At 43.9% G+C, this 12,705-nt stretch overlaps 1 protein-coding gene across 12 annotated transcripts in view; it reads left to right on the top strand.

Annotated features, from left to right (window-relative positions):
- CHL1 (cell adhesion molecule L1 like) overlaps positions 1–12,705 on the top strand; it is a 223,342-nt gene that overhangs the window by 121,420 nt on the left and 89,217 nt on the right. For 6 of the 12 annotated variants that reach the window (XM_089781243.1, XM_089781246.1, XM_089781247.1 and 3 more), the window contains exons 1-2: positions 8,244–8,654; positions 9,744–9,928. In XM_089781243.1, coding sequence (XP_089637369.1) covers positions 9,838–9,928 — 91 coding nt within the window. In that variant the 5' untranslated portion in view covers positions 8,244–8,654; positions 9,744–9,837. The other 6 variants (XM_089781245.1, XM_089781244.1, XM_089781248.1 and 3 more) reach the window with 5 other exon arrangements.

Raw genomic sequence — 12,705 nt, 5'->3', positions numbered from 1 at the left:
CACTCTTAGACTTGTAGAGCAAACACAGAACAGTGACGCCTCAGAAGCACTAGACCAAAATATTTTTCACTTACTTTCAGGAGGGAAAGATAAAGAGCTTGCTTTTGGCCAAGTTGAGTTTGTTAATAAGATGCAATATGCCTGGAGATGTTACCCTGAACTAAAAATTAATTTGTTTGGATCAGGCAGATCCAGAGCAGACAAATAAAGAGGGTGGAGAGATATTGCATTAGCAGATCTTAATGCAGGATCTGACTTCACCTGTATTGGTATTTTCTATTGTAAAGCAATTAAGTTCCTTTTGTAGATAAGAATTATGTGGATATACCTTGCTCAGAAGAAAGTTTACATAGGAATTAATGGCTTAAATTACGTAAAGAAAAGGATTCTTTTTAACAGATTTTTGTTTGAGTGCTGTAGAGATCTGGAGACTCTGATCTTTATTTTTTAAAATATCCTGTGTTACCAATTAATACTGGTAAATTGTTAAAACTGGAAGAACTTTGCAGGGGAACCTGTTTATTTGTTTGGCCTTTCAAGTAGAGTTGGATTTCAGACTAGCAATTTCCATTCAATTTTAGAATGTGTTTGGAGAGGGGCATTAAGGCTAGATCTTTTCGGTATGATACAGTTCCGAATTTTATGAGTCAATGGGCATACTAGGTGTGATGCTAGGTGTGCTGTAGGATGAAGACTGTATTTGCAACCTCTTCAAAAAAATGGATCTGCCTACAAAGTCTGAAGCCACATGTTAAAGTGCTGCTCTGGAACATCTACTCTTTCATTTGCTGGCACACACACAGTGTGAAAGTTTCAAACAAAGATAACTTTTAACTATGTTTACGGGTCTCTGTTTCACTTGCATAGTGATCCTAAACATTCATTTAAAACACCCATCATCAACCACCTGATGTCTTACTTTCCTTCCTATTTTCATGTTTGTGGCTTTATTTGCTTTCTGTGTTGTTTTTTTTTTTACTTATTTTTACTGTTCTATGTTTGTGCACTATTAATCAAATTAAGAGTTGGCATCCCAAAGATGAGTGTATGCCTTTTTCTCTCCTTTCCAGTATAAATAAATATTGTATTAATATTTGCAAGGAGAGCATAACTGTTTCCAGTTGATCCATAGATTGCTTTAGCATCTTAAAGCTGAGCTATGTATGGATAATAGACATTTTGGTGTATTTACTAGCTTGAGTTGTTAGGATGATAAAACACAGGTAGTACCAGGATAGTGTTAATTTTCTTTATATTTGACATTAAATATACATTATAAGCATTGCTCCTTATTAACTACTCCTTGTTTTAAAAGTTTTGTCTTAGGTACCTAAGAGCTGTTTAAAATATATATTTATATTAAGGTTTTTGGTTTGTACTGGTGGTGCACATAAGAAAATTCAATGTGCCAAAAGGATGGAAAATGTTAGAGGGAGCACTGCTTATTACTACAGTGTTTGCATTTCACAGCTCTAATTTAGAATCTCTAGGATACTACTAAACACTCTTTCTGGCAGAAATGGCTGATGCTGGCTACACAATGTACTGTTATTTTGTAAATGATATTGAACGATCTTGAGACACAGTGTTGCCAGGTTATCAGCTCTGCGGCACACTGCATTGCTCCATGGATTTTACAGTCCTAGTGGCAGCAACATCACCTTATTTTTCTCTTTATCAGCCAGTTAACTATCAGGTAAATCCTAAGTATACAACTGTAGTATACAACAAAATGGCTGTTATTTTACAATGAAGTACATGATCTTTTCACATGGTGCTCCCTTATATATTTCTATATAGTCTTATTTAAGGGCCTACAATTATGAATTCACCTAGGGCCTACAAAGAGCTTAATCTGGCCCCACCTACTTTATAAATGTTAAAAAACTAGCCAATTAGCCCATCATAAGACGAGATTTTCAGGTCTTCTCTCCTGAGCTCTCTCGCTCTGTCTCTGCCTCTCTTTCTCTCCTCCTACTGCCTCCCTCCCCCCTCTCAACTCTCCTCTGCCTCTTGCCTCTCTCTTCGTCTCTTTATTTCTCTTCTCCCCCTCCTACCTCTCACTCTCCCTTTCTCTTTTCTTCCTCCTCCTGCGTCTCTCTCCCCTCCGTCTCTCCCCACCCCCCTTCCCCTTGCTCTTCCCCTTCTCCTTCCCTCCCATCGTGGTGCTTGACTGAGTGCTGCCTGTTCAGCTGGGCTGCCGCGAGGGAGGGGGCAGTGCGGTGATATACATTGCCAGGGCGCGGAGCCATGTACGTCACTGCCGTCCCTTCCCCTCCCACACCGGGGGAGCCCAAACAGCCCCCTGCAGTACTGGCTCACCCGGTGGCCTGACTGAGGGGCGGAGCACTCAGCTGAGTGCCACAGCGGGAGGGGAAGGGGGGCGGTGACGTACATGACCCCGCCCTCTGGCCACGTATGTCACCGCCCCACCCTCTTCCCCTCCCTCCATGGCAGCTCGGCTGAGTGCTGTACGCTCAGCCGGGCCGCTGCGGGGGAGGAGGGGCAGGGTGGTAACGTACACAGCCAGGGGGAGGGGCTGTGTATGTCACCGCCCCCCCTTCCATTCTCTTGCGGCGGCCCGGCTGAGGGGTGCACCACTCAGCCCCACGGCGGGAGGAGGAAGGGGGGGCAGTGACGTACACAAGGACTCCGGCTGTGGCCAGTGGCTGCACCCCCCCCACCAGGTCTGCTTCCTGCCCCCCTCCTTTCATCCAGCCCCACAGCCCCCGATCCCCCCCCAGATCTGTTTCCCACCCCCTCTTCCTGCTGGCCAGCCCCATGGCCCCGCGGACACCTCCCCCCCCACCAGTGCTGCTTCCCTCCCCCCTTCCTCCGGGCCCCCCCATCCTCCCCTCCAGCCCCACAGCCCCCAGCTCTGCTTCCCACCCCTCTTCTGGCAAGCCCCACTCCCTCCCCTTCCCTGCGTGGCGTCTGCCCCTCTTCCCCTCCCTCTGTGGTGTGCTGCGCCTCTGAGCTGGGAGCAAGCGGCGGCAAGCGGCCCTTTGGGGTCCACGCTCCCCACGCATGTGGACCACGGATCCCCAATGGCTGCTTGCCACCCTGGGCCCAGCTGAGCGGCACTCCCGCCGGGCCCAGCTAAGCAGCGCAGCTCTGGGCTGAACAGCCACCAAGGGAGGGGAAGGGGGGCGGGGCACTGATGTACACGGACAGGGGGCGTGGCCATATACGTCAGCGTTATAGACTCACAGACAATGGGCTACTATATTAAAAAGTAAACTTGAGTGAGAAATAAAATCTCTTTAGAGTGGAACTGATTTACTGCAATTCCCTCTAGCTCCTTCCTTCCCATCTCTGAGTCTCATAAGGCAAAGGAGGTGCCTTGTCACAGCATAATCTGCAGTCCCTCTGACCATGAAGTTGAATACAGGGCATATATTAGTTATAAATAGAAATGATTAAGGACTTAATTGTATTACCTGTAGGCACAAGTCAGACAGTGATGAGCAGGGCAGGAACATGGCCACTGCATTAACAAGTGATGGGCAGCCATTGCATGATTGTTAGGTTTGCCGTCCCTCCAGAATTGGCCTAGAGTCTGCTGGAATCAGCATAGCTCTCCCAGTGACAACTGAAAGAAATCCAGGAGATTTTAATAGGGTATTTAAAGAAAATTACATTATATCATGTTGAAATAGCTTCAGTCAAACTTGACAACCCTAGTGACTATTAGAAAATGACTACGTACTTTGTATATGTGTAATGTCAACAGGAGGAACCAAACCTGGAATTTATGGAGCTTAGTGCATGAGCCTCTACCACTTGAGCTAAAAACCAGCTGGCTCACAGCTAAGGCTATAGAGCAAGGCCATTCTTTCTGTCTGTAGGTGGTCTACATGCCATTACATAGGACCGAGAATTACATTTTGCAGCTGCGTGGGTTACATATGCAGGATATATGTGAGGTATAAAATAGGGATGTTAAATTTAGATTAATTGGATAATCAAATTGTCGATGAAATTTGCATTGACTATTCGATATTCAATAAAGGCACCTCTGCGTTTGAAGTATAGAAACATCCCCAGGGCTGTTGCTACATTTCTAAGGCGAAAGCGTTGCAAGAAGCACAGGGCCAACAGGAGACTCAAGCAGTTCCCCACTAGCCCTGTGCTCCCCGGTGTTTCAAATAGGCAGCGCTACATGAAGCCTGGGGGGTCAGCTAGGGTCTCTGAGTCCCCAGCTGACCCCCCGGGCTCCATGCAGAGCTGCCACTTTGAAATACCATGGGGAGCGCAGCATCAGACTCCACACGGCATTTCAAAGTGGCTGCATCACATGGAACCTGGAGTTAGTGGGGGAGTCCCCAGCTGACCCTGGGCTCCACATGGCATTTCAAAGCAGCAGAACCACATGGAACCCAGGGCAAGACCCTGGGCTTCATGTGGCATTGCCACTTTGAAGCACTCCTCCCTCCCCTGCTGCCACTTTTTGATAGAGACAGCAAAGAGGAGGAAAGAGAGTAGTTGACTAGTGTGTTGTCTGGTCATTCACATCCCTAGTATAAAAGGGCTTATCAGACTGAGTTTGGGATGAGCACAGATGGCAAGCCTGGAACTGTGCATTAATCTCAAACAAGTGTGTTCTTCACGGGTAAAGACAAGCACTGCACCATTGCTACAGCAAGATTAACAGTACCACAAAGAGAGATGCACAATAACCCTGACTTCCCTTACACCTACTTATGTGTAAGTGAAGAGTACCTCTTTTGAATTCAAAGGAGTTACACTGGTTTTATACCAGTGTGAGATGAAAATCAGAAATAACGCATTTAATACACCTCTCAAATATTGCTAAAATAACTTTCTGTGCATAAGGTGTTGAACTTCAACATCCAATATTTTTGAGTCTCCCATCTAAAGACTTGTGCTACAGGCCCTAATGTGAAGATGGGAATCTCCTCTTTCTATTGATTTAAAGATTTTGTTCCTAGCTGCAATGGACAATGAGTGATCCAATGTTACACCTGCTAACACAAGAATTAATAATGCCCTTGCTGAGCTAAAGCCACTTTAATATGAGCTAAAATTCCACATTTGAGAGAAGAAATACACATTTCTGTGGTATGTTGAATTAAAATATGTAGTTTGTCATATCTTCTCAATGATTTGGGCTGACAGAATAAGTCCGTGGAAAGACCAGTCAGTGGATGTAATATAAACCCTTGTCATATAAATATTGAAAAGTGGCTGTGCTTAAATCCTGCTGGAATAATCTGGATTACTGTTCTCATACTTTCTGGGGGATTCAGGACAGCTTCTTACAGATATTCTGGTCCTTGGGTGTTGGCACTTCTGGTGCACAACACTCACCCACTGAAAGGTCTTCTGCATCTCTCCTGCAGAAGAGTAAGATGGGATTTCGGTATGAGATTTAATAGGCAACCTCTTCCTTTTTCTCTCCCCTACCATGGATAAATTAGAGAGTTCTCAGTTATTATTTCAACTCTGAAACAGCACTTCTGAATTTCAGAACAAGTATTTTGTAAATCTTGTTTTCACTTTCATTTTAATAGAGTTCAAACCCTCTGGCTTTCACTGATAGATTGCATTCTGTTTAGAGGTTTATGGAGGGGAAAAACAGTCGACATTTCTACCCTCAAACTGGTTTTGAGTCAGAACCCTACAAACCTGCTGAATTTGGTACAATTTCCACCCTGTTACAAACTAATGGCTTGTGACACCTGCCCACAAATGCTTGTCAGCCGACGGTCAGGACAGTGTGTGTGTGTGTGTGTGTGTGTGTGTGTGTGTGTGTGTGTGTGTGTGTGTGTGTTACCGAGAAAAGGTTTAACATCCGTGTCTTTACCACTAGGACTGGGGTCCCGTCGCGGAGGGCAGCCAACAGGGGGTATGTCTACACTACAAAGTTAATTCGAACTAACGGACGTTAGTTCAAATTAACTTTGATAGGCGCTACACTAGCGCTCCGCTAGTTCGAACTTAATTCGAACTAGTGGAGCGCTTAGTTCGAACTAGGTAAACCTCATTCTACGAGGACTAACGCCTAGTTTGAACTTACTAGTTCGAATTAAGGGGTGTGTAGCCCCTTAATTCGAACTAGTGGGAGGCTAGCCCTCCCCAGCTTTCCCTGGTGGCCACTCTGGCCAACACCAGGGAAACTCTATTGCCCCCCCTCCTGGCCCCGGACCCCTTAAAGGGGCACGGGCTGGCTACGGTGCCCGTGCCAGGTGCAAGCCTGCCAGCACCCAGCCAGCAGACCCTGCACCTGGCACGGCTCAAGCCAGCCACCTAGTCCACGACCTCCGCACTAGGCACAGGAAAGCAGCCGTCTAGGGCAGGAGAGCTGTCAGCCTCGCCACCCAGGAGCAGGTTTTCATGAAATCAAGGTGGTCCACTGAGACCCCCGACCCTGAGCCCTGAGCTTAGAATGTCCGTACTGGGTCAGACCAAAGGTCCATCTAGCCCAGTAGCCTGTCTGCTGACAGCGGCCAACCCTAGGGACCCTGGAGGGGATGGACCAAAGACAGTGACCAAGCCATTTGTCTCGTGCCATCCCTCTCCAGCCTTCCACAGACTTCAGGCAGGGACACCACTCCTACCCCCTGGCTAATACCACTCCATAAACCCAACCTCCATGAATTGATCTCACTTCTCTTTAAACTCTGTTCTAGTTCTAGCCTTCACAGCCTCCTGCAGCAAGGAGTTCCACAGGTTGACTCTTTGCTTTGTGAAGAAGAACTTTCTGTTATTAGTTTGAAGCCTGATACCCATTCCTTTCCTTTGGTGTCCTCTAGTACTTCTATTATGGGAACTAATGAAGAACTTTTCTGAATGCACCCTCTCCACCCAACTCCTGCTTTTATAGACCTCTATCATATCCCCCCTCCATCTCCTCTTTTCTATGCTGAAAAGTCCCAGTCTGTTTAGCCTCTCTTCATATGGGACCTGTTCCAAACCCCTCATCATTGTAGTTGCCCTCCCCTCTCCCAGCCTCTCTCTTCCCCTCTCCCACCTCCTTTTCCCAGTCTCCCCCAGTTTTGTTCAATAAAGAGAGATTCTATTTTTGAACACAATTGTCCTTTATTTTGTACATCAGGAAGGGGGGCTAGGGAGGGGTAAGTGGAAGGAGGTTAGGGAGGAATGGGGTATGAGCCCCCGATGGGGAGGACTGGGCTGGCTCTGCGGGCTTCTGGGGGTGGAACCTCTCCTGCAGTCCCCCAATTGCCTCCTCTCCCCAGATGGCAGCCTGCGGCAAGTGCAGCCGGTCTGATGACCGAGTGCTGTGATGTGCCCAGTGTGGGTACTCTGGGCAATCCAAGCCAGGACTGCTTTGCAAGCGGGGCACCCCTGAGAACTGTCTGTCTGGGGTGGGAGTCGGGTCCCTTTAAGCACAGCCCTTGGCTAGCCTGAGACAGCAGCTCCACGCTCTAAGTCCTCATCTGATGCCCTGCCGGCACTGCTTCCGGCCATCCTTAACCCCGGTTCAGTGTCCACTCTGTGTGGACATGCTAGTTCGAATTAGAAGAACGCTAATTCGAACTAGTTTTTTAGTCTGGATGCGTTAGTTCGAATTAGCTTAGTTCGAATTAACTAATTCGAACTAAGTTAGTTCGAATTAGCACTGTAGTGTAGACATACCCAGGCTGACAAACGCCCCAGAGTTTATAGGAAGAGCTTATTACATCTCAGATTTTAGCTGCTAGGATACAGGATCCCTTCGCAGCAGGCAGTCTGGGAAAGACTGAGAGATGCCCCAACGGATCTGTCACCTGGGAGTGACATGATCCAAAATGCCCAAGCTCTTCCTATATCTGTCCCTTATGACCAGCTGAAGTTCTTTTAAATTGTGCTTGGTTCTGTTACAGCAACTGAAGGAGTCGGGTTAAAACTTAAACAGTTACAGGTTTATTAAAAAGACTTATAAAAGCATATGGTTACAATGGCTATTGCTCTCTTTCTTAACTGCTAGCAAATACAGATCTTAAAAATGGTTACAAAGAAAATAAAGATAGAAAATAGAAGTAACACCAAGTGACAGCTTAATCTTTAAAGAGCTCTAAGTCTATGTGTACACTTAAGACAAAGGACCACATCCAGGTACAAGTTTTACCCCCTTCTGTGCCTCTCGGTCCCAGCATGTCAGGCCAGGGCCAGTCCCTCAATTTCTAGGAAAGACGGATACGAGGTGGGCGTCCCCATGGAACCTCAGGAGGTCAAACACCTAACCTGACCAGCAGATAAATGGTAGATTGACTCTCAGAGTAAATGTGCTGCTGGACCCATCTATATACCCCTGGGGGCCCGTATCCTCTTTCTTATCTAAGATGCCAATTGTACTGGTCCGTTTTGTGGCACCAGTTCTTACAAGCAAGTTTCAACTTAATTTACACTTGCAAGAGAGATAACTAAATTGTGAATACTAGACATTTTTTTACTGGGCGAGAGATTTCTCTCCCCGCGGACGGCTGTGTGTTCGTATCAATATGGGTTTTAGTCAAGGGCACTCCTCGGCAGCCCTTTGGTCAGCAATTGGCATATCTCTCTTTACACCCATTCACGGTCACAGCAGCCGGCCATATCCGGACTTCCTGCTCCAAGGCTTTTACTGCTCTGTGTGCCCTGAATGTTCCAGGCAAGCAAAGATGGATGTTACAGGGGGTTCCTGTCTGTAGGTCAGTCAGCTGTTCCTTTTTTTCCTCTTGGACTCTTTAGGGCTGGCTGGTTGTTTGCTTCACTATTTTCTACTAGTTACTGTTTTTAATTTCTTTTTCTATCTTTGGGTAAGGGGGAAAACAGATTAAGTCAACTATTTCCACACGGAGGAAACTTCTGTAGGGGAAAACAAGCCGTCTGTCTTTATTTCCATTTGGCAGTCAGATGCTGCTTGTATCTGACCAGGCTTTTACTTCATTTTTTATCATCTCTTGCCTGAAAATTGTCCTGTCTAGGTAATGTTGACATTGATATCTGTCATATAGAGATAACTGGCATCCTATACATTCCACGGATAGTAATACATAGAAAGCTGAAAAACATATCTGCCTTTTTGGTTAATATTTAACTGAAATAACACAACACTGCTGACAGTAAGAATTTTTTTATACCCCTGCCTTTTTAGATCTGTCTTTGTACTCCTCTGTGAATAGCAATTAAATACTAATTAGAGAGGAACATTTTCTCCTTTTGGTAGACTCTTGATATTTTTGTCTCACAATGTATACATAAATGTAAGATGTATAATGGAGAGGTGTAAAACTTGCATATACTGTATCAGTATTCGTTTTATGAAAGAAAAGTGAAGGTTTCATAGGATGGTTCTCACTAATTAATCACGTTCATTTAAATACCCTGTTTTAAGCATAAATAAAAGATAAAGAATGTATGATATTTGTGAGCAGGGTCACTGGAGTACAGAATATCTATCATTATGTCTGTTACATTGTTTTCCAGCTAGCACTATTCTCAATTAGAAAAATTTATGAACTGGAATGATTATAAATATACCCATCCCTGGTCTTAAAAGCAATGCAGAAAGTGATCAGATTTCTGTGGTATAATTACTTGTCTTATATTTTTCTGTTGCTATATTTTTACTGTTGTACCTTTCAAAATCAAAGAGGGGACAGTACAATTTAATACACCTTTAATATGCTTCATTTTTTGCTTTAGCTCTGAACCCTTGAGCATTGCTTTAATTTACTAACCTCATTAAAACCAAGTTAATAATGTGAATGAATATTGCTCTTTCTCCTCTTAACTAGATTTGCAAGTTCATATCCTTACATCTGAGTTGAACTGAAGGTAGGAGAAAAACATTCTTTCATTCTGCTTGGAATCCCTGTTTTCAGAAGCGGCATGGAGACATTATTAAGCACAAAAAGGATCAACGTATATCTGCTTTTTTTTGGATTAAATTTGACAGCAGCTATTGAAATACCATTATCAGGTGAGCTGAAGCTATTCACTGAATACTCTGCTTTCTTCCTCCCCTGAAAAACACGTTGCTTCCTATCCCCATTTTAGGTGTTTGCTTTTAAATTTTATTCTGCCTTACCATGGCCTTCTGGGAATTTATGCATTGTAAAACCTTAAGTTATTTTCTTCAGACCCTTTTAGACGCTAGAGTAAACTGATCGAGTTAGCGCATCACTGACCTTTGAGATCCTACCCTCTAGTCGGGTCAGAAATTTCAGTTCTCTCCTATACATAAATCTCTCTCTTTTTGGCTATGAGTCTTACTGCAGCTTGTCTGTTATACCTATCCATTTATTTATTTGCCTTGCAACCTGCAACTAGATTTTCAAAAGAGAACATGTGTGGCTCTCTAGGAAGAGTTTTATCCCAGGACAATATTTCCATCACTTGAATGCTGCTTGCTGGAGCACCTACTTTACCCATGCCTGGCCATGGTACACATCAAACGGCATATTTTACAAGGCTAGTTCTTCAGTTCATGTGTAAAAAATGTAATGCACTTCATGAAAGGCCAATCCCACTGAGATCAGTGCCGCTGGCTGAAGGAGCAAAGGGAGGAAGGTTTATCCCCCAAACTACATTTTATGCAGGCAACTAAATAACTCTGATTGCATACTAGTTTTGTTTTGGAAAAAAATCTTATCCCGTAAACATTGTTAGATGAATTGTCTCAGAAACATGGATTATTTTTCTAGACATTCAGGGCCTGATCTTCAAATATATTTTGGGGTCTGGACCCCTAAGGACTGTTGAGTGTCTGTGTCTCAGACACTGCAACCATGAGGGGCTTATAAGAAGTTTAAAAAATTGTTAGGATTCCATTGCAGTTTTAAGGCACTGTGGCTCCAAGCAAGAACTGTGAGTGACCCTTTCTTTTGGAAGTGGCTAGTACTTGGATAGCCAGGAGAATTCCATGCCCTCAAGTATGTACCAGATGGGATTTTTAGCCAAGGGTGTGACAGGTTCCTTGGGCATTCACCTAAATGTAACCACAAACTCTGGGGAACCATCTATCCCTTAATTGTTTGAATTAAATGTTTATATGTTAATCAAATGGAATTATGTATGAATATTTATAAGCTAGTGGGAAAGGATGGACTCAGTAGAGATGCAATGCGTTTGATAACACATGGTACAGCAAGATGCTACGTTGTATTTGAGCCATGTATGAGCTTCATGGCTAGTTTGACTTAAAAGGGAAACCAGAAAATATTCTGGCTGTGTGTAAAAAATGTGATGATCTGTTATCCCAGTTTACAGTGCAGAGTACAGTCTCTCTTATGTGTCTCTGTTACTCAGCACTTTAAATCCCGTAGAAAATGTAGTGAAACATCATTGGTTTGCTTTATGCATAGTAATGATGCATATTCCTTCCACAAATGAATGAAAATGGTATAATCTTTCTATAGTGGACCCAATGTTAAAGAGAGAATGATTTACCATGTAGTGTATATGTGTATAATATATGTATATGTGTGTGATATATATGATACTTGTATAGGTATGTATATATACAGAGAGAGAGAAAAAAAACACATCAGGCTAATAATTTAATCTCCTTAAAATTATTAAATTCAGTCCAACATGAAATAGATTAATGCTCTAGCAAGCAAGACATAGGTAATGACTGACTTTTATGGGAATATTTCTATTCTGAGTCACAGCTCATCATTTCATAATGATCAGCTATGACTAACAATAGAAATATATATATATATATATATATCTCAAATAAAAATAATATGGGAAGTATATAATTCTCCATCTTCCATTTTATTGAAGCTCATATGTATTTTGCACATATTGGCTTTTTCTGCAGATTTGCCTCCTTGACAGATTAGTAATTAAGGGGAAAGTATCTTCTAGTCACCTGGCTTTTAAAAACATTGCTCACAAACTCACAGATGACAAATTAGAGCTCAATACAGACAGTCCCCGACCTGCGACGTGATCGGTTCCTGGGGAAGTGTTGCAAGTCAGGGGTGTCGTAACTTGAACCTGCATTTATGATAGGTGTCATACACTGTCATAAATGCGGACCGATGACATAAATCAGGGGGTTTCCATCCCTTCCACACTTACAGAAATGGCCATAAGTGCGGAGGATCGCAACTCGGGCCATTGTGAGGCGGGGGTTTCCTGTACAGACATGAGCATTAGAAAGTCAACCTCCCCTTTTTGCTACCTGTAGCATATGTTGGAAGAGACTGTGATCACTCTTGTGGCTTTATGAGCCAGAGCCATTCAGGGAAATGGAAGCAAAAACACCGGCTATATTGCAGCCTCTTGATGCATTATGATTTCAGACAGGAGAACAAGTTATGATGCCTTTGTGGGGTGAACGTAGGAATGGCGGAGCAGAATCTTTTCTGTTCATGCAGCTGCCATCACTGTTCTAAAGCAGTGTGAGCCAAAGCCCATTGATATCAATGAAAAAACATTGACTGACTCCAGTGGCCTTTGGATCACCCTCCAGGCAAGGATCAATGTATGAGGAGGGTAGGGCAAGAGCCATATTATTACTTCATTGGAATATACTTCCTATGTCTCCTGGAAGGCTTTAGTCAAGTGCCGCTAAACCTCTCTTTTGGTGCTCAGACTCCTGAAACATTCATTTCGCAATGTTGACAGTGTTTTCATCATCAGGAAAATATTTATAAAGACACTTCCAAAATGTTTGCAGGGATAATGTATTTGGGTCTGACAACCTTGACATCCTACTCATTATCCTTGTAAATAATCTGAACT

The sequence above is a fragment of the Pelodiscus sinensis genome, chromosome 11, assembly GCF_052426305.1.
Source record: "Pelodiscus sinensis isolate ZL-2025 chromosome 11, ASM5242630v1, whole genome shotgun sequence".
NCBI classification, from domain to species: Eukaryota; Metazoa; Chordata; order Testudines; family Trionychidae; genus Pelodiscus; species Pelodiscus sinensis.
Note: the sequence above shows the minus strand (reverse complement) of the source record. Positions and strands in the feature narration are given on the sequence as shown.